This window comes from Osmia lignaria, chromosome 14 (assembly GCF_051020975.1).
Source record: "Osmia lignaria lignaria isolate PbOS001 chromosome 14, iyOsmLign1, whole genome shotgun sequence".
Lineage (NCBI taxonomy): Eukaryota > Metazoa > Arthropoda > Insecta > Hymenoptera > Megachilidae > Osmia > Osmia lignaria.
In genome coordinates this window covers 3,707,158-3,727,561 of record NC_135045.1, presented here as the reverse complement: position 1 = coordinate 3,727,561, position 20,404 = coordinate 3,707,158, and the positions used below count along the sequence as shown (strand labels likewise).

Below are 20,404 nucleotides of genomic sequence, written 5' to 3'. Positions count from 1 at the left end.
GCAATTTATGCTGGAAGATCGATCGATAAATCGGTAAGTAGCTTTTACTTCTTTCTGATAGAAAGCACCACCGGTTCCTCTCGTTTCGGAAAATCGATCGATAAGTTGTTGAGTAGTTTCCACCATTTTCGAATAGAGGGCGCCACCCATTCACTTAACTTCAGAAAACCAGTCGGTAACTCGTCGAGTAGTTTCCGGTATTTTCGAATAGATGGCACAACGATCAAATTTTTAATCAGTCTACAAACCATTCAAAAAAATGATTCCGGCCATTTATTTAAAGTAATTGAATTGAAATATTATCAGTTTTATTACCCATAAATGTAAAAACAAAACAGTTGAAATCCAATAGATGAATTAATTTTATTTATAATAATAAATGAGTATATCGTTCATGTAATTTTATATTCATTCTTATACTGTAAATTTTTAAATCCTTTTTTTACTGTAAATTAATTAATATTACAATATAAAGAATCATTTCGTTCTATGTGCATAATTCCATTTCTTCTGAACCAGGAATTTGTTTATTTTTGTTATAATAATGAGTTATTATACCAGCACCTAGGGCATCACCAACGATGTTCAAAGTCGTTCTAAATCGATCGCTGAAGAAAATGTTATTTTATTATTATGAATGGATATTTATAGTTATATAAATACGAATGAAATGCTTACACAAACCAGTCAATGGCAATAATTAATGAAACGTCTTCTACGGGGACTCCCACGGAATTTAATACCATTATTAGCATTACATACCCGCCACTGGGTAAGCCAGCAGCTCCAATACACGATACGGTGCAAGTTATGCTATAAATGTTATTAGATATTATTGTATGAAAATTCCAATAAAGACATTATTATAATACAGACCTGATTATTATGACTTTGAACAACGAAAATTGTAATCCATGCAATTGAATAATAAAAATTGCCCCAATACTTTCATATAATGCTATACCATCCATATTTATGGTAGCACCAATTGGTACAATAAATCGACATATTTTAGAAGGCATTCCAAAACGTTCTAAGCATGATATTGTTATTGGAACTGTAGCTGTACTGAATTACAGTTTATTAAGGAAGAAAATAATTTAATGAGTTTAGTACAAATTGTAAGTGCAGTACTTGTTTCAATCAATTACCTGGATGATGTACCAAATGCAGTAACAAAAGCTGGTCCCAGTTTAACTATAATCCTATACGGAGATTGGCGGGTGCATATAAAATATATTAGAGGAAGTATTATTAGCCCTTGTATAAGTAAACCAGTGAAGACAGTTAAAATATAAATTCCCAGTCGTTTGATCAAACTCTCGAAATCTTCCACTTCAAGAATTTTAGCAGCAATAAGAAATAATGCACTTATTGGTACCAGCCTATTAAATATCAATTTTTGTATTAAAACTGTTCACTTTTATTACTATGTTTAATAATTAATAACTTTACATTATTGCCCAACTCATAATCTTCATCATTGCATCTGATAAAGATCGAAAAAAGTTAATCAAAGGTTCACCCTTTGTTTCTATTTCTCCAATAGCTAGGCCTAGAATTAAACTAAAGAATACTAGTCCTAAGACATTTGTTCCTGTTATAGTTGTATGATCTATTTGCCATTCATATATTGGAACTAAAAAGCCAGATTTCAATAGTCTTATGTATTTTGGGATTATTTATTTTGTTATATTATAATGTTATTTCGACATACCTGATTCATTTTTTGGCTTGACCAACATAGTTTGATACTGTAACAATGTATCACACATTTTTGTTTGTAATTTTAACAAAGATTGAAAAAAAAAAAAAAATACCATTACCTGAGATAAGCATGCACTCATTATATTTTCTGGTACCAGATTTCTATAAAATAGAAATAATAAAGATGAATAGCTAATAAAATTTAACAGTACTATGAATGTATGTGTGCTATAAATGAAATACCGAAATAGATCTAAAATTGTATCCACAGTCATGAAAGATTTGGTTGAATTTTGTGATATGATATTTTCATTTTTAAGTAATTCACCAGGTTTTATTGTTTGAACAAGTACAACACTTAGTGTTATTCCAAGCAACGTTGTTGTTGTATAATAGTATAATGCCATTGTCCCAATTCGGCCTATGTATTTAAAAAAAATTGATGAGTATCAAATGGTATTGATTTATAATAATGAAATTAATGTTAAATATTTTATATTTACCTGATTTTTTCAAGTTACACGTAGCACTCACGATGCTAGACATTACAAGAGGTAATATTAAGCAATTTACCATTCTCATAAATACTTCTCCAAGGAATTTAAGATACATTATATTTCGTTTGGACCATGGCTGAGGAGTACTAATTTTAAGAACAAGACCTATTGTTATTCCAGCACATACACCAGCAACAGTTCTTAATATTAATTTTTGTCTCAGTATTTTCTTCAACATTTTCATTATGCTCCGAAAAATGAATATATAACGTATCACTGTAATTTATCACAAATTTTAATTGAAATTTTCAATTTAGACTATTTTAATAGAAATATCAGTGCAAAGTTTTAGATTATTTTGTATATATCAAGGATGAGAATTCTTATCTGATAGACTGATGAAAGTAAATTTCTCTTGTTATACAGTATTCTGAAAAATATGACTTTATGAAATCTACTGTCTTATCTACAATGTTAGATGTATGGGAGGAACATTACTTAAAAATAGTGGATATTACCTTGAGAAAGATATCATGACAGTGGATGTATTTATGACCCTATTATAATCATGATGGAAGCTGTAAGGAGGTGCTACCTTTATCTGCTACAGTAAAATTCTTTTCCTTTATCTGTAACACATTTGATTGGGTATTATCGAACTGCGTCATTGAAAAATGTTGTTAAATAAATAAATGGGTAAATATCGATATTTTGCTTTTTATTTATTTTGCATCTATTACAATATAATAAATATGATCGTGCACAATACATGAAGGATGTGTATTTACACACGTTTTTAATTAATCTTCAGGCCATAATTTTACGTATTTGTAACTGAGTTTCACATTATATCGCTATAACCTTTTGTTTTTCTTAATTATTTAATATAATTTATACATATCTTTACAACTCTTTATCATCCTTTGAGTTAATCAATTAAAACATCACATTATGCATTTTATCTGCATCCAGTCTTCTGAAGGAAAATCTCATAACGTATTGTTCTTTTAAACTCATGACTATTTAATCCTTAAGGTTTCAATAATTAGTTCATCGCCGTTTATATGAAGTATTAGTGAGATCAATAAAGAATTTTTATTAACGTTACATTTATACAAAGTCATGTTTTGTAATGTTTACATTGCTAGATCTACATATTTCTCTATGCTGTTTAATATTTGGTTTTGTTTGTTTGTAATATTACGCATTATTCCTTTTTTTTTTTTCATTCCCATCTTCATCGCGATTCTTATAAATCTTTTGTTCATTTTTTAATGTGAGGTAATTTGATTTTGCTCAAATAAAAAGAGAAAAATTTATTTATTGACTTCCGCTTTTTGGTAATTACGATTCGCCAACCGCAATAACGGATTCCGGTATCCTGCTGAGGTGGTGGTTCAGACAATACAGCCTATATCACAGAAATGAAAATTTTCATTAGATTATCATTCTATTTATACAATGTTTTGCAATGAATTATTACGCAAATGATAAATAAACTCGACATGACGCAAACACACTAAAGTGGAGATTAGTGAGACCAGTTATTCTGAAAAGATTAGAATATTAAAATTGTTTTAAAACTCACGTTTGCTAATTCCTAATCTTATTGAAAAATTTAATGTTATATATAGTTATCTTTGATCATGCAAAATCGATAAGTTATGCTTTAGTAAAAAAGGAATACAAAGATCTACTGATACCACTTCCAAAACTAGACACTGTAGTATTACACAGTGTATAAGGATCAGCTACTTCTATTTATTTTTATATCATTTAATAAATTGAATGATCATTCGGATATTGTAGTATTTCAAAAGATCTAAGAACTTATCATTCATTCTCCTTCAAATTAAAACTGAAAATTGGATTAAATGAAATTCAAGGGATGGAAGTATTGAAAATTCTAATACTAAGTGTACGATTCAATAGAAAACATTATATATATCCATAAAGCATAATGAAAACCGTGTGGTGCATTGTAAAAAAGAAAGAAGATATAATACACTGCTCTGATCGTTTATACAATCTTACAAGAACTGAAAGTTTCATTAGCTCTTCTATATTTTATTATTGTTTAACGATTGTTTAAATTACGTTGTTTTTTTTAGCATTAGAGATACTTTTAATTTGTGATCCTCAAAAATGAAACTGTATTAATACCTGTCCCTACAAAGGTGTTTCCTTTCGTGCCTCTGCTTTCCACTGAAATCCATTTACTCGCGTTGTAATTGGTTTATTTCTATTAGTTGCATTCTCAATTCCATTTCTAACACCTGCTACTAATCTCATGGCCGGGTTGGAAACCAAGCCATTGCGCTTTGGTTTTGCATTGCTCGCACTGCAATCAAACGTTATCATATTATTTTTATTAATACACAGTAAAGTAGAATAATCTTTTCGCAATATAAATAGAAATAAATAGAAATACCTGGCAGGCGTATGTTCAGAGGTATGTTTCACGCTTCTGCCAACACCAGCCCCACTGTTACCTAGTATTATCCTCATATGAGTGTCCCTAGTGAAGTGAGTATCAGCCGAGTTTCTCTTCTCGTCGAGGCCATTTTTCTTGTCTTTCGCGACACTTAAACCTAACATCTCGTTCGTCAGTTCGAACGGTTTGCTGATATCGTTCTTGTCGATGATCTCCGTCTTTATGTTAATAGGTTCGTAGATGGCTGAAGTATGATTGTATCCACCGATCTGAGCTTTGTACGGTACGTTCTGATTAGCGGTCAACAAAGATACTCCAAGCTGACTTTGTATCACGTTTGCCGCTGTTTGGGCACTCGGGGGACTGGTATTCGTGGGCGAGTAAGGTATAAGGCTGTCGCTCAACGGTGAATGAGGCGGCGATGCATAGATCGGACTTTGGGGTTCGCTTTTCAAAGGCGACAATAATTTGCTCAGCGGACGACTCTTCGCTCCCCTCGAGCATTGTTGCAGTTGTTGCGTGAAAGATAATGGTGTCTAAAATTATAGGAGTCAGATAATGGCTTGCTCTGCGTGGATCCGAAGCTTGTGTATAGATCGCCTTAATCTTTACATTTAACGAGACTATAATTAGGTACAGCTTGTACTCGAGAGAAAGAAATCGAAATGAAGAGTGATTGAAAATAAAAACGATCTGTACACGAGTGCATAAGAAAAGAGAATGGATAATAAAAACATGCGGATAAGTTAATGAAACGTAATGGATGATCCCATTGGAAGTGGTATCGGAGGTCGAAGATTCTCCAAGTACAGAGTTAATGGAAATAAAAGCATTAAGAAACATCACTGTTACCTACTTTGATTACCTGATTCACCATCGAATTCTGATTGAATTTTCCTTGATCGCTCTTAGTGCTGCCCGTTAGATTGCTACTTGATTTACTGTTGCTAGAATTATTGCCGAGGGAAACGCAGCTTCGTCTCTTCGTGGAATCTGGCGATTCGGCTGGACTGTACTGTGTCGATAGAGGATTTAAAATTGCGGACGATGGTTTCGTTTCCGCTGTCGAGTTTGATGTTACCGAGGTAGCACTGCTACTACCACCTGCGATACAATATAACGTTGAAGGAATCTGAAAATCTTGTTCTACAATTTATGTACATTAAAATAAACGGACCTCCATTAATGCCGGGTCTCAGACTTCGTTGATTAGCCGAATGTTCCTCTAGTAGCCTGACCACAGTGTCGTGGCCACTTTTGGCGGCCACTTTGATCGCATTACGACCACAGTGATCAGAATGGCTAGGATCCGCACCGTGATTCAGAAGAGCTCGTACACAGTGTTCGTGACCTTCTTGTGCAGCGATACCTGAACCGTGTATGATTTTTCATTTATCCGCATAGTTTGACAATGGTTGTACAAAATTTGGACGCGCGTTTTACCTAGAGCAGTTGCGCCTTGATTACAAGTATGATCAGGAGTAGCCCCGTGTTCCAGAAGCAATCTAACGATAGCAGCATGGCCTTGCCAAGCCGCTGAATGAAGAGGAGTTCTGTTCTCGTTGTCGCAGGCGTTCACACTGGCACCACCTTCGGTTAACAGTAGAGCAACCATCTCCACGTGTCCTTGCCAAGCACTCACGTGCAGAGGAGTTCTTCCCTGGAAGATAATGTAAAATTTATGCATTTCAAGATTTCTAACTCATAGAAATACCAAACTGAAAAGGCATAAACTTATTAAAACTCTGCTTACTTCCGAATCTCTACTTTCCACGTCAGCGCGAGCGTGTTCCAACAGAAACCGTGCCATCGCCAGTCTGTTCTCCAAAGCAAGAATATATAGGGTGCTTCTACCATCAGCGTCTTTTGCGTTCACGTCTGCGTTGTGAGCCAACAGTACTCTGACAGTGTCGTAATGCCCTTCTAACGCCGCGACTCTACAATCATTTGTTTTCTTCATAAGACATTTTGCAAATTGAAATAACGTTGTTACCTGTTGGTTAGAGTAGAACAACGATATGGTGAAATTACCTAAGAGCTGTTTTCCCATCGTGAGCATGTTGATCGATGGGTGCACCATGTTGTTCCAGCAATCTTTCGACCAGAGTAGCGTGACCCTCTTGCGCGGCAAGCATCAAAGCACCCTTTCCATCGTTATCAGTTTCGTCGATCTTAGCTCCAGCTTCCAGTAGAGCTTCGCAAACGTCGATGTGACCTTCGAACGCGGCGTAGTGCAACGGTGTCCAGCCAGAATTATCCCTGTGTTGTTCATCCAAACCTGTAAACGATTGAAACGATAAAGGTATATCAACCGTGCACAGAGAGTATCAAGTTACAATGGAAGATATCTTGTACCTCTGTCTAATAATTGTTTTACTACGTCAGTGCCACCCTGTGCAGCGGCCACGCTCAAAACGGTTCTGCCCTCGTTATCGATGCTGTCAACGTAACATCCCCAGAACAACAGAAGAGCGACCACCGATCCGTGGCCCATGCTGGCGGCTGCCCACAAAGGTGTGCGTCCAGTGGCATCGCAATGGTCCACGTCTGCCTCGTATTCCAACAGCAACTCGCAGACGTCTCTGTGTCCTTCAAATGCAGCCACTAACAACGGAGTCATGCCATCTTTGTCTTGGTGATCAACAGCGGCACCCCTTTCTAACAGTATTGTAACAACCTGTGAGAAAAGATTAACATTCATTAATTCAATTGCAAGTACATTACAGGTTAGAGGCGATAATCTTGAAGCTTTCAAAGCACCGTTTGTCACCGATACAGTGTATTCTTCAACTCCTGATGAAGCTATAATTGATCTAAGCTCAGCTGGTTGCTCAATGTCTCTATCTTACTTTTTAGATTTGATCATTCTGGATGAAGAAGAGCGGAGAGCAGAGTAGGAAGAAAGAAAGTGGGTGTTAAGATAGGAAGGTAACTAACGAAGAGGCAGAGGGGAGTCAAGTTGTAAACGGAGACGCGTAAAGCTAGAAGCAAAACTAACTTTTGCATAACCATGATTGGAAGGAACGCATAGAGCAGCTACACTGAGAGCAGTCCTTCCATCGCTATCAGCATGATCGATCTCCGCGCCGAAGTCTAGAAGGTGTTCGACAATCTCGCTGTGACCCATGTAGGCAGCAGCAATTAAGGCGGTTCTGCCCTCGTCATCCGTTCTGTTGACGTCGGCGCCGTGCTGCAGAAGTGCTTTAACGATGTCCTCGTGGCCACCCCACGCAGCTGCTCTGAGAGCGGTTCGTTGATCCCAGTCAGCGCAATCCACCAATGCTCCGTGCTCCAACAGCATTTCGACCACCTACGCGATTTTATTTTCGTATTTTATATTACCTCAGACTTGAAATTTCTGTTAACCTTTTCAATCTGACGCTTCACACGACCCGTGAATAATTTCGTTACATCAAATCTCACAAAACTTGCTTGATACAGAGAATTTGTGTGTAGGGTCAGAAGGGTGAAATGGTAAAATATTAGAAGTTAAAGTGTTAGAATATTAAACGTTCGTACGTTTTAAGATTTACTTAAAGACTATCCAATGCCCATTCGTGATAAAATGTTCTTCTACTGGCATTCAAATATGGATTGAAGAGAAGTGGCATAAATTATCCATACATCAATTACAAGTATTCTTTAAGTAAATATTAAAGAAGTACTTTGAAGAGTTTCTAAGGAATAATCACCTGAGTGTGTCCACCCCAAGCAGCAGCTCTAAGGGCTGTCCATCCATCGCAGTCAGCATGATCAGCGCAAGCTCCAGCAGCCAAGAGTACTCGGACCACGTCTGCGTAACCATGTCTGGCAGCAAGATTCAAGGGTGTTTGACCATGACGATCGGTGGCTTCCAATTTAGCCTGAACATTTTTATAAAACGACAGATGGTCTCGGTAAGAAACTACTTAAGATGTTAAGATGCTTTTCTTTTAAAGATTGCAAGTGTTTACCTGAGGACACGTTGCTAAAGCTAGTTCCAATAGAGATGCATTACCGTCTGCAGCAAGCGTGTGCAGCACTGTACGCCCGCAAGAATCAGCTTGATTGATGTCTCCGCTTTCACCGAGCAGTTCTGTTAATGGCTCGCTAGGAGACTCATCCATAGGGCTCACATCTTGCGAGACCTTTTATAAGAAACAAGGTAATCGTTATACAAATTTCATCTGTAATCTTATCTATTGTCTTGGAATTTCATAGCCGTTATCAATCAGAGATATATACGTTACACGAGAGAGAGAGGTTACATCGTAAGAAGAGAAAGAATCACCTGACTAGAAGAAACAGCATCCTTATTGGTGTCGTCTTCGACGACCTTTTCGGATGGCTTGGCGCCTGCATCGATCAGTAGTTTCAGCAGCTTCGCTTCCTGCCTAGGCCAGAGGATGCATTCGGAGCTATCCAAGTAACATTCCTCGATAGGTGCACCGCTGCCGATCATCCAGAGCACCTGGAGCGTGTGCACGTCTAAATTACAGTTGGTGGTCGCCACGCTGGTGATAGCTCTTTGGAGATGTTGTCCCAACACGCAGATCTCGTCGGGATTGAGATCTGGACCGCGAAGAGTGTAGTAAGCAGCCAGCATCGCGTGTCCTTCGACAGCCGAGCAGAGATATTTCTGCGTGCAGTGTTTCACGTCCAGCAACCATTCGGCGAAGCTATGATGGAACAGCATCAACGCTCCGGCACGGGATACCGAGATGACTCTTCGTAGAAGATGCAAACGTCGATTGAAATCCTCGATTGTGATACTGACGCAGGCTGTCTTGACGCATTTGTAGAGGATCTCCTGGGTGATCGGGAGTTTCGCGGCTAGGATCACGTTCAACAACGGTTGTACTTTGGCAAATTGCTTTCTGCTGAAGAGTCTTTGACACAGCCAGAGGTAGAGACCGTTCAGGGTGCCTGGTATCTCTCGAACCTCGCGTAGCACGATGAAGTTCTCGGCTACGCCGTCGAGAACCTTCTCCAGGTACAGGAAACAACCGTTGCTCTTGATGTGCAGCTGGTTTAGCATCTCGGCTGTGTCGCGCGAGATGTGCTGCCTGATAGAATAGAACCAAAAACTCTTAGATTTATAGTAGAACCTTGTACAACTTGGAGGCGTAAATACACTCATTTCTCTAATAACGCTTTGCAAGCATTCCATCGTACCAATTAAAGCTTAATTAATCTATTTACACTCACCTGAGCGCATCTTCTTGATCCAACCGCGCAAGAATGTACTGTTGAACGTCTCTCACAACCTGCGACTTTCTAAGATCGTCCAACGAGATCTTCCTGAAGCCGGTGAACATGCGGGAGATGGTTTTGCTCTGACGTCGAGCAGTACATACCAGCAACAGCCATTGAGGGAACAAGTGATGGTGATTAGCTAGCAGTTCGGCAATTGTTCTACTGACATTTTCGTTCTCCCTTCTGGAGTCTCGGGTGCCGGTTTGCGGAGGATTAAGCGTTTGACCTTCGTCGATCGAATCGACTAACAAGAATAAACAACTTTTCGGTGGCTCAACCTCTAACAGGGGTATCAGTAGAGCCTTTTTCAAAGCGTCATCGGGATCACGGTCGAGAACGTCCGGTTGCAACGCGGCCTGTATATCCGGATCTGTCCTGAGTTTCTCGGCGTACGCTTCGGCCACGGCTTCCCTCGAAGTTAGAGGAACCGTGGTGGTGGTGTTGGTGGTTGCGGCGGTACTGCTCGGAGTTGGCGAACTTGGAGAGGCTCTGCAAGAATACAATATTTTTCTTTATTAAAAACATTTATTATGTATTCCGATAAAGGAAAACAAACGAATCGCTAACCTATGAATACCATCGGAGCTAGCCTGTAGAAGCTGAGCAACCAAGGATCTGACGAATTGCGCAGGAGACAAGGATGCCTCGCTTCTAGCCTGACAGAAGTGCCTCGCGAGCAGTCTCCTGTTCAATGACCTTTGATGTCTAGCATTGGCACCGCTCGATGGCCATGCTAATTCGGCGCAAAGAGCCGTCTTCCCACTTCCTGGACCACCAACGATCAGAGCACCGCAGGTCTTCGATGCCGGCCTCTGTTCCAAACAGTGGGACAGCTTGATGAACGCCCATTCACGGCAGAAGAACCGTTTCTTCTCTATCACCGGTGCAGCCATGTTCCCGTTCTTCTTCTTTCTATCCTTTCTTCAATCGTACAACTGAATCGTCTGTTTGTTCCTTTGATTCACCGTCATATTAAATAGAAGCATGTGCGTAGGGAGGACGAGGAGGCCGTCTATGGGTATAGGCAAAAATCGTTTTCGAATGTGTAAAGCTTGACGATGTCCAAGGTTTTTCGTTGATCGACGACACAACGGCAAGCTGGATAGATTCGCGTTTACGCGGATATTAGCTGGCGGTTCGGGTCTAGATTGGCTTCGAGCTGGTGCGGCTACGATTGATCTCGGTGCAGACGGACGAGGGAAGATTGGTCGGAGCCCCAGGGGGCTCTGAGGATTCCTCGGCCTCCATTCAGCCTTCTCATAGCCTCGTTGCGAACGAGCACCGCGTCTCGTATCGCTGCATTCTAACTGAAACACCAAAAGCATACACCGTTTATTGCACTCCCCCGGGACGTGTATCTAACGTGAAATCTGTATGCCTGAATTTTTCATATTTTTCTGGGTACTCGTTTACATTGGAATTATTATACTTGGTATAAAGATTATTTTTTCTATTCTTTTATTAAAATTCAAATTGGATTTCACATCGGGGAGAAGCTCGTTTATCTCTGAAACAGAGTTCATCGTAGCTAATGTTAACACGCTCGTCGGATACAGTGCATTTAACACGGCACTTGGGGGCGAAAGAAAGGCAGAGAAACGGTGTGTCGCGACTAATGGAAAGCTTGAATTAGGTTTCCAAATTGCACGTTAAATGATCTGAAATTCGTATTAAACGGGCGTAATAATTGTCTGTTGGTGGGCGACAGGTGGGATGAAATTACGAGAGGGAATGCTCGAGTCGAGGGAAATACGCGGAAGGGTTAATGACAAACTAGTCCCACTAATGAGAAGGAGATACCTAGATCTCTCGTCGTCTGACTTTTCTAATTATTAGTACCGTGTTTCCACTTGCCGTCAGCTGAACCGATTGTCAGCGAAACAGAAACGTGCTTATCAAAATGTTTGCACAAACTATTTAGTAATTAGAAAAAGAAAAAGAAAAAATGATGGAATCTGGAATATCGTTGAAGATGGAATGGAACGACGAGATTGGATCTGTTCAAAGTCCCCGAGGTCTTCTGTTCACTAGGAATTTAATGAACACGGTGGATCGGCTAGACAAGCTGGCCAAATACGGAAGCCACTGTTCGCTGTCAGTCTAAAATGGGTCAAGTCTGCCTTGACTTAGCTTCGTATGAATTTTAAACAGTGCACAGCTGGATAGCGATCTTCTGCGGCATTACTTGCCCGGTTTTAGAGTAGCGCCAGTCATAGTTTCTCCTTTGTCGAACAGATGTTTCAATGCTAATCCTCTGCAATGTTAACGAGCCAATAGTTGATCACCAGCAATTCTTCGGTTTATGGTTAATTACCTGGACAGGTGGGATTCCAGTCATAGCGATGGCTTGGAAAGTGTTAGTACCATTTAATGATTCGAAGTGAAATTTCTGTTTAATTAAAATTTCGTTTCAACGAAGACGTTATCAACGATGTCTCGATGAGAAAAATTGCAATTTAAGTAATTTGTTTAATAGGGTAGCTATTCCCTTGGAAAATAAGACATTCGAATTCGTTATTTGCCGTTTAAAAGCGTCTGGGGAGACGCGTCTCGTCGGTATACGTTCGTGATTTCCACAATGATTTTAACGAACCTCCGTGGAATCCTCGAATGGAGAGAGATCCTGTGCCGCGAAACGAAATTTCCCCGGATTCGCACGTTTTAATTGCTGTAAATCTGTCCCACGTCGGCCGTGAGAGGTCTGCGAAAACGTGAAAGTGCGTTTTCCCTTGCCACTCAGCCCCCGTGTCTCGGCTTTTCTCACGACGATCAATTGTTCCTCTTATTCCCTTCCCGGCATCGTTCAGAAATGCAATTAAAATGTAGCCGATCGTCGAGATTCGTTGACGACGATTTCAACTGGTGAGAAAAGAGGAACACACGAGAAAATGTATCATTTGCATTTTTAAATAATTACTGATGTTTCATTTTTTAATTTATAAAATTATTATATTTAATGATGAATCTTTACGGTTAACAAGGTGGAATTTCTTTTTTCTTTTTCAAATTACTCGAGAAGAGGACATTTCTAACACTCATCTTCCGAGCTGCTTGCAGCAACGCTCTTTCATTAAATGCTTATTCTAAGCTCTCTCTTCTCACTTCGCACGCTGTATTTCCCTCTCGAGGTTACGTTGAATACCTCCAAGAACACTTGCCCCCTTATACATGCACTCGTAGCCACCGTTCTATTGTCGCTAATCCTTATTTCTAAATATTATAACGCGTTCCAAGCTGCGATTCACCCAGTGCAATTATATGAATATTCGTTATCGTACCATCTGTCGACGAAATTACGCTCTGATTTAAAATATCTCTTCGTTTCGAAATTTATATTCATAGCGATCAAAATCCCAAATTACCCTCGATTTAAACACTCGGAACAATTTATGATTATATACTGATCGATTAGACAACGTGAAATTACACTGGCAATTGGGAATTAAGATTTAATTAACCGTTTGTACATACGTCAGAGCGCGTCAAAGCATACACCAGTCGCTCATATGCGTATCTATTAGGGTTAAATATTAATTGCCTCCCTATAGATACCAAAGATCCATCCGGAGGGTCTGGTTCCTTTATTTTCACTGGAACTTGGATTTTTCGCCTTCAGTGCCATTAGACGGATCGAATTCGGACTTAAAACCTTTTCTACCAATAATTCATGATAATTAAAATTTCTGTAAAGTGTCGAAGAACCAAGAAGATACACAAAGAATCCCTTTATTATTTAACAAAACCCTGGTCCCGGAGTGTCGGGAGCAGGGACATGACAGTCATCTTGAAAACGTCGCCCGGTAATTTGCGTCGACTCCGTTTACCTGACAAATTGCTTTAATTACGCGGCGGTCTAGTTAATTCCCGACTCGATTCACGCGGCGTTGGCGCGGAAGAAGAAGAAGGAGGAGGAGGAAATAAAAGAGCGGGGACAAAAAAGAGCCTCCAATAATTATGAATAGTTGTAAAGCGATGGTGCACACGTTTGTTCCTCGATTTCTATGGGCATCGACGTTTTGAGAGTCGGGTCACCTAATTACTACAAGGCTGGAGGTTCGAGCGTTTCACGCTTCGTTTGCTGCTTGTCTCGCACGAGCGTTGGACATTGTTCTCTTGCACCGGCTGGTACATTGCGTTCCCGGTTAATGTAATATGCTGTTAATTACCTGGCTAGTCGATGAATTCTGTCGAGGTTCTGTGTTATTTCTTTTTTCGATGAGCACCTATTGATCGGTGACAGTAGTTGGTTCCAGGTTTAATCATGAACAGTTTTTCTTTCCCTTTTTTTATTTTTTTTTATCTATGACATAGTCAATGGAACTATTGAATGGAGCTTAATTAGTCGTAGGTTAATCCTTTCGTTTTTATAGATTTTTCATAAATAATTCATAGGTATGTAATTAAAATTCTTACATCGCTTAGAATGAATAACGGGTAAAAGTTGCAGATTCAAAGGCAGACGAAACAAAACGAGAAAATCGAGTTGGATGGTTAATAGAGCTAGGATGAAATGGAAGAAGATGACGGGGGAATGAGGAGAGATATTTCGAACAATGAGGATCAAAGACTGTACGCGGTGAAGGAAATCGAGTCGAAGTTACACTGGCGGAATGACAATGCTCGTTCCACTTTGAATTCGTTGGTTAATAAAGCGGTGCATTCACCTGCCGGAGGTGGTAAGACCAATGGGGAACGCGCAAATTGAGACGTCTCACCTGAATGGGAAACACGGGGCCAGGCTAGCAGGCCTCGACGCTATTATCACTCGATGAGAGTCAATTTTACACTGGACTGACGGCAATTCAATTTCACAGTGGATCTGTCTTCCCGATTTACCTGAGAAACGTGTTTAGAAATTGTCATCTGGAAATTCTATCAAATTCACGAGGAACACGTCGATGAAAATTAATACATCATTAAATAAACGAAATGTTAATCTTTGAAAATAATTTTCGTTTGATTCATTCATTTTTATATAATCGATCCTAGAAAAATGGAACCTGAAATATTTTTTTTTTTTATTTAGAAAACTAACTTCCATCGATCAAATCCGTCGACCAGTCGTCGCAATTAAGCCCCGTCGAAAAATTATTCCGCTGTCATAACTCTTGATCCACTTCTCTTCTCTGTAAATCAAAAACAACCAAAAAAAAAATATGGTAGTTAACCAGTCTAACTGGATTCGATGATGAAAACGAAGAGGCATTGTATTCAATTGTCAGGACCTCTTTCCCTCTGTAGGGCTGCAATCAGTCTAATACCTCGAAACCCGTTAATTAAATCCTCTTCTTTTATTTCTTTTTTTTTTTCCTACCCTCGTCTGGACGTTTGTTTGGCCACGATTTACCATGGCTGAGCAGATTAGACTCGAGAATGGTAAATCCTGACCAACGATGCACATTATGGAAATTTTTATTTTTCATAACCCTTCTTCATCGACCAACCACGAATTCCAACGCGGTGGAATTCCACTGAATTCCATCCTTTCCAACCCCCTAGTAACGTGTTTTTAATTAAACGATAACTTGATGGTACTTCGTCGCTATTGAAACAATCCCTAGCCATGAGATTGAAATACTTATTCATTAGTATTAAAATTGTAAATGTAACTGAATATTTTCGAAAATGAAACGTTTAACTCTTTCGCAAGCAATGCTTCGAAAATATATCTCGATAAATAATCATTTGAAATTTTCTACGGCTCATTTATTTTCTTCTTTAACCGTCACTTACATCATTAACCATTTCAACTCAATTGATTAATTAGCAAACACGTATCCGAGTGACGCGTGAACGGTCGCGCTTCTCGTCGTTAATTAATTATCGCACTCGATTCAGCGCTGCCAGGTAAATCACGGCCGGTATTAATTATAATTGGAAATGAAACGATAATGGTCTGAGGGAATCCTTACGTCTCTATCGATGCTGGAACGTGTTATCCGGAGAAATATGTTGCTTCTGTCGTCGATCGATCGCGAACCACCCTGATAAAACGGGAGGCCAGCTAAATAAATAGCCCTATTATCTCTTTCGATCTTATCGTCGTCTATTGTAATAACAATAACCCGGGTGATTATTAAACGAATAACGACGGAAATATGCAAGCTGTTTAATGATTCTCGTTGGATATTCAATTGCGGAGGTAGGCAATTTTCGTGAATAATGTTATTGCAACGTGAATGGGGCTAGCGTTCTCCAATTCATGCAATTATAACAATGAAATAGTTAAATAATAGTGTTACTTTGCGAGGAGGGGGTTGTGGATTTAATTTAATCGATTAATACTAGAAATAGACTTGTCGAGTTAAAAGAAAATATAAAAAAAAAATTCATTAGTGCTAAAGAATTAAAAAGGTGTGTAATGAAATAAATAATTACATTACCATAGTTAATTAAAAGATGGAGAAGGAAGAATAATTTTGAATATCATTAAAATTTTACTGTTATCAATATTCTTTAACACTCTAATTATCATAGCATGACTATTGATGTATTGCTTTTTTTTTCAAATAAAAAAGATCCTAAAAATACTTTTAACGTTAGGTGCGAAGAATTAAAGCTGACTAAGAGTCTGTGCTTGAGTTGGATCAATGATACACAATTCAATGGACGAAATCCTGCATCGTACAGGTTCGCTGAAAGCTGGCTCTGAAATATTTATAAGCTGTACAGGCTCGTAAATTACGGTGGATTTTTGAGGGAGGGCTTTCTCCACCACCAACGCCATGTTCGGCAGTTTAATTTTTCATGGGGCGAGCACGACGAAGGACAGAGGCGAGTGTCCGCTAACTAAACGCGTGATTAGAATCTTGCGGAGATTTCGACTGGCTATTTTCGTTCCCTTTTACTTTTCTGCACGTTGAACGAAAGATACGAAGAAAATAGGAAAGAGAATAGCACGACCCAGTTCTTCATCGAAATGTTTGGATTAATTTTAACCCTGGCGTTAATTGCGATATGAAAATTCGTATATTTTTGCAGAAATTCTTCTGATACTCCGGAATGTCCGAAGAGATGTTTCAATTTCCAATACTAATCGAGTCGAATAGCACATGGTCCGATTATGGCATCGTGTACGAGCTGGCTGACCCAAGAACGATGTCCCGACCCGACTGAAACCAGGTCGTTGCTCAATCAACCAAATACGGCCAGCCATGAACGCATTAGCCGATCCTGTATCTACTATTTTATCGAATAACAGAGAGAAAATATTCACGGGACACGAAAGTGTTTCGATACGTTCGAATAAAGTACGGATATGTTTATGGTAATTGGTTAGATCGTTAATGAGAATTGATACGCGACGAACAAATAGTCAGATTCGATCGTTTCGCCGACTGGTTTACGTGTCATCTTTAAAATATGATCAGGATTTATACGATTCGTTTAACGCGTCTACATTTGTCTTTCGTAGCACGTGCAGTATCTCATCTTGTACAGGGGTCAAACAAACGGAATGCGCCGAGTTAACTAAGCTCCAGATACGTTTCATCCTTTTCATTGCATTAACAAACGTAGATTTTTACAGTCGTTTACTCGGACACCTTCGATTTAATACTTTAATAATTAAGAATTTATATATTTAAAAGAAAAAATTGCAAAAGTCGTCAAAATGTTAAATTAACGATGTGGGTCACCGGTGAGCCCAATAACCGCAAATCAGCTAAACATTGTCCAATTTAAAGCGAAATTTTAAACTGCTAATGAATCGCGTTTCGTAAGTGGAGCAAGTATTTCTCACGCAAAATGCTCGACTTTCTTTCTCATCATTGTTTCCACAACTCACTCTGTTGTTTATTTAATCATGATTGTTCTCACGAAATAAGTGCGCCTAGCAACGAGAATGCCCCACTTTATTTGAATGGACATGCATGTATTTGCATAACAATCTCGGTTCTTATTTAAGTCCATATAAAATTTAGGGTTCCCTAGATTTCCAAGTTCACTTGAAAATTCCCTGTATTCGAAAGTGTCTCTCATGATTCATTAAGGAGTTCAACGATCCTTTCGAATCTATTTCGAATTAATTATCTAATTAATATTAATGTAATTGATGGGTAATTCGGTAACTAACGAAGAGCAGGGAAATACACTGAACGACCGAATTCAGCGGGTATCTTTAATTGCTTCAGCAGAATTTCTCCGTGGTTTCCAAATGGTTCCCAGCAATATACATGCTAATTAGATTACTATTAATTACCCTTTTCGCCTTCTTTTTCGTTGAAACCGCGCCACGAACGAACGTCCACCCACTCGACGGTCATAAATTCGTTTATCGCGTTGCAGACCAACTTTTTTCCTTCCTTTTTTATCCAGCGAGACGATTAACGCTGTTATTACCGCGGAGAGGACATTACAATTATGCAGGATCTCGTTCGGATGAGGAAAAAAAGCACTAGAATTTATTCTTCTTAACGCGAAGTTATATATATATTTTTTTTGTTTTTTTCGTTGCGAAAAATCGGTTGGCAGTTTATGAGTGCCCGTTTCAACGGGAAAATAAATCAAGAGATTGATGGTGCAACGCGAACGCGTTGGAAGGATAAGGGAACTAATGAAATTTGCGAAAACTAGCCGGCAGGAAAAGTAGCAGAAAGTAACGAGGGAACTTTTAAGTTTCGTTCATTCAACTTTTTCAATTTTCGAGTAGAGTGCAGAACTGTGTCCGATGTATCGTCCCTCAGACTGTTCAAGTAAGTAGATATGCCTCGAAGAACTTTTTACCGGAGCGAAACGAGATTTTTTGTTTTTCAAAACTTCAAACTTTTGTGCAATATATTCATATATTATGTTTCAGTCAATACGTATATTAAACTATCAACAGTTAACGCGTGGGAGAATAAACGTTCGACTTGGAGTCGCTTTAAAAGTTAGAGGACTTTCTAGGGTTCTCTAGGATCCTAAGGATTTTTAACGATTTGTGATACATTTTAGATAACAGAAATTTAGTTTGACGCGTGTTAGGACGAAAACAGTGAATCGACGGTCAGAGGGATGAACATCGTTGCGAGTAAAACTAATAACTCAACAGTGGCAGAGAAACGACGAAATAGATTTATCACGTTCGCGAAACGGATCGGATTCACAGAGAGCCGGGTGCTTTATCATTTATTATTGGAATCTCTGTCGCCTGTAACGGCGTCCCTCGCCAAAAGCAGCACCAGCACTGCGGATACTTTATTTAGCAAGTTGACTCGCATTAAAGCTGAAAGTCTACTTTGCTTCTTTATTAAGGCTATCCTCGCCGTGTCTCCTTTTTCATTCTTATCTCTCTTTTTCTCGGCTCGTGAAATCGCTTATTGAAATTTCCTCGTGGAATTTTCACGCGTCCGAGCGTCACCGACACTGAAAACATTGCCGCGTGTAAATAATTTTTCGTTATTTCAATTTTTTAAAATTTTCTCGGTAATTTCGATGATCGTTGAGATACTTGCCCCCGTTCTTGATCTCATTCGGTCAACAAACGAGTGGAAACGCGGAACGATTACGTCAGTTAATTATCCGGCTGTCAAGAGCAACGTGACTTAATGAGACATCATTCGTGTAATTACCAAAGTTGTGTGATAACGACCGAGCGAAATTGCTAGGAATTTAGATCGACCGCGAGACGTCAAAGGTGGGCACTTGGATTTTTGCACAAGCTCCCTGATTAATTGCCAATTATTTCTCTAATTACGACCACTTCTATCCTGCCTACGATGTATTTTTTCCTATTTCGTATCCGTTGATTCTAGGTAATTGGAAAACTTATGCTCCAACCGTTCGTGCGTTTTTCCTCCTTAATGTTATAATAGAGAACGATTTACCTCCAAATACGGACGAACTGTTGTAAAATTAACGCAATTATCCGAAATTGGAACGATCGAGGCAATTATTTCGTTCGGAATTTGTTTTTTTAAATTTCAAGAATTCCGTCAAGTTCAAATGAAATCAAATAGAAGGCCAATAAAAACAAGCGGAATTGTATAAATCCGGGACAATTTGATCGATAAACCATCCCGTTGACCTATAACTCGGCCGAGTGTTCTTTTAAAGAAAAGAAACCGAGTCTTTGAGGGCAAAGAAAATCCTCGATACAAAAGCTCTCTGTAATTGAATAGAGGCTAACCCAACCATAGCGGAAGCAATCTCTACAAAAGCTCATCTACAGCAATAACCTAGAATATCGAGCAAAAGTATTTGTCAATCTTCTTATCGGATAAGTAGTATCCGCGAAGGAATGAAATCTTATTTTATTATCGGATAAAATCGATGTTAAGCAAAATTGTTCAGATGAAAGATTTATAACGGAGCCCTCTTGTAGAGTTCCCTTTACACCTCTCGTTAATCCAACACGTTGTACCAAATGGTGGCTCAATTTCTTTAAAATTTCAATCAACTCTGTTAATTTTCTTTCATTCTATTTTCGCCATTATGAGCTTGAAAGTTGAAGGGAGAAGAAAATAGAAATTCGCTGATCGTTCGGCGATCTTTCTAGCTGGTTACCGGAACCGGAACACCCTCGAACACCACTATTTCCGATACAGCTGTG

General features: G+C 39.0%; 2 protein-coding genes across 9 annotated transcripts in view; both read right to left on the bottom strand.

Annotated features, from left to right (window-relative positions):
- Window positions 1-373: 373 nt before the first annotated feature.
- Window positions 374-2,682, bottom strand: LOC117607264 (excitatory amino acid transporter 3). Its single transcript, XM_034330780.2, has 9 exons — window positions 2,211-2,682; window positions 1,951-2,128; window positions 1,827-1,869; window positions 1,718-1,754; window positions 1,456-1,639; window positions 1,152-1,385; window positions 877-1,068; window positions 679-813; window positions 374-608 (listed from the first exon to the last, which is right to left on the bottom strand). Exons 1-9 carry the CDS (start codon window positions 2,446-2,448, stop codon window positions 488-490), a joined length of 1,362 nt encoding a protein of 453 aa, XP_034186671.1. The 5' UTR covers window positions 2,449-2,682; the 3' UTR covers window positions 374-487.
- Window positions 2,683-3,411: 729 nt separating this feature from the next.
- LOC117607256 (uncharacterized) overlaps window positions 3,412-20,404 on the bottom strand; it is a 116,053-nt gene continuing 99,060 nt past the window's right edge. For 5 of the 8 annotated variants that reach the window (XM_034330745.2, XM_034330744.2, XM_034330748.2 and 2 more), the window contains 15 exons: window positions 10,441-11,180; window positions 9,826-10,362; window positions 8,909-9,683; window positions 8,592-8,765; window positions 8,331-8,501; window positions 7,637-7,948; window positions 6,994-7,315; window positions 6,670-6,916; window positions 6,392-6,575; window positions 6,082-6,298; window positions 5,816-6,007; window positions 5,495-5,742; window positions 4,636-5,174; window positions 4,368-4,545; window positions 3,412-3,615 (listed from right to left, as the gene is read on the bottom strand). In XM_034330745.2, coding sequence (XP_034186636.1) covers window positions 4,374-4,545; window positions 4,636-5,174; window positions 5,495-5,742; window positions 5,816-6,007; window positions 6,082-6,298; window positions 6,392-6,575; window positions 6,670-6,916; window positions 6,994-7,315; window positions 7,637-7,948; window positions 8,331-8,501; window positions 8,592-8,765; window positions 8,909-9,683; window positions 9,826-10,362; window positions 10,441-10,766 — 4,416 coding nt within the window. In that variant the 5' untranslated portion in view covers window positions 10,767-11,180 and the 3' untranslated portion in view covers window positions 3,412-3,615; window positions 4,368-4,373. The remainder of the gene's footprint in view (window positions 3,616-4,367; window positions 4,546-4,635; window positions 5,175-5,494; window positions 5,743-5,815; window positions 6,008-6,081; window positions 6,299-6,391; window positions 6,576-6,669; window positions 6,917-6,993; window positions 7,316-7,636; window positions 7,949-8,330; window positions 8,502-8,591; window positions 8,766-8,908; window positions 9,684-9,825; window positions 10,363-10,440; window positions 11,181-20,404) is intronic. The other 3 variants (XM_034330749.2, XM_034330750.2, XM_034330751.2) reach the window with 3 other exon arrangements.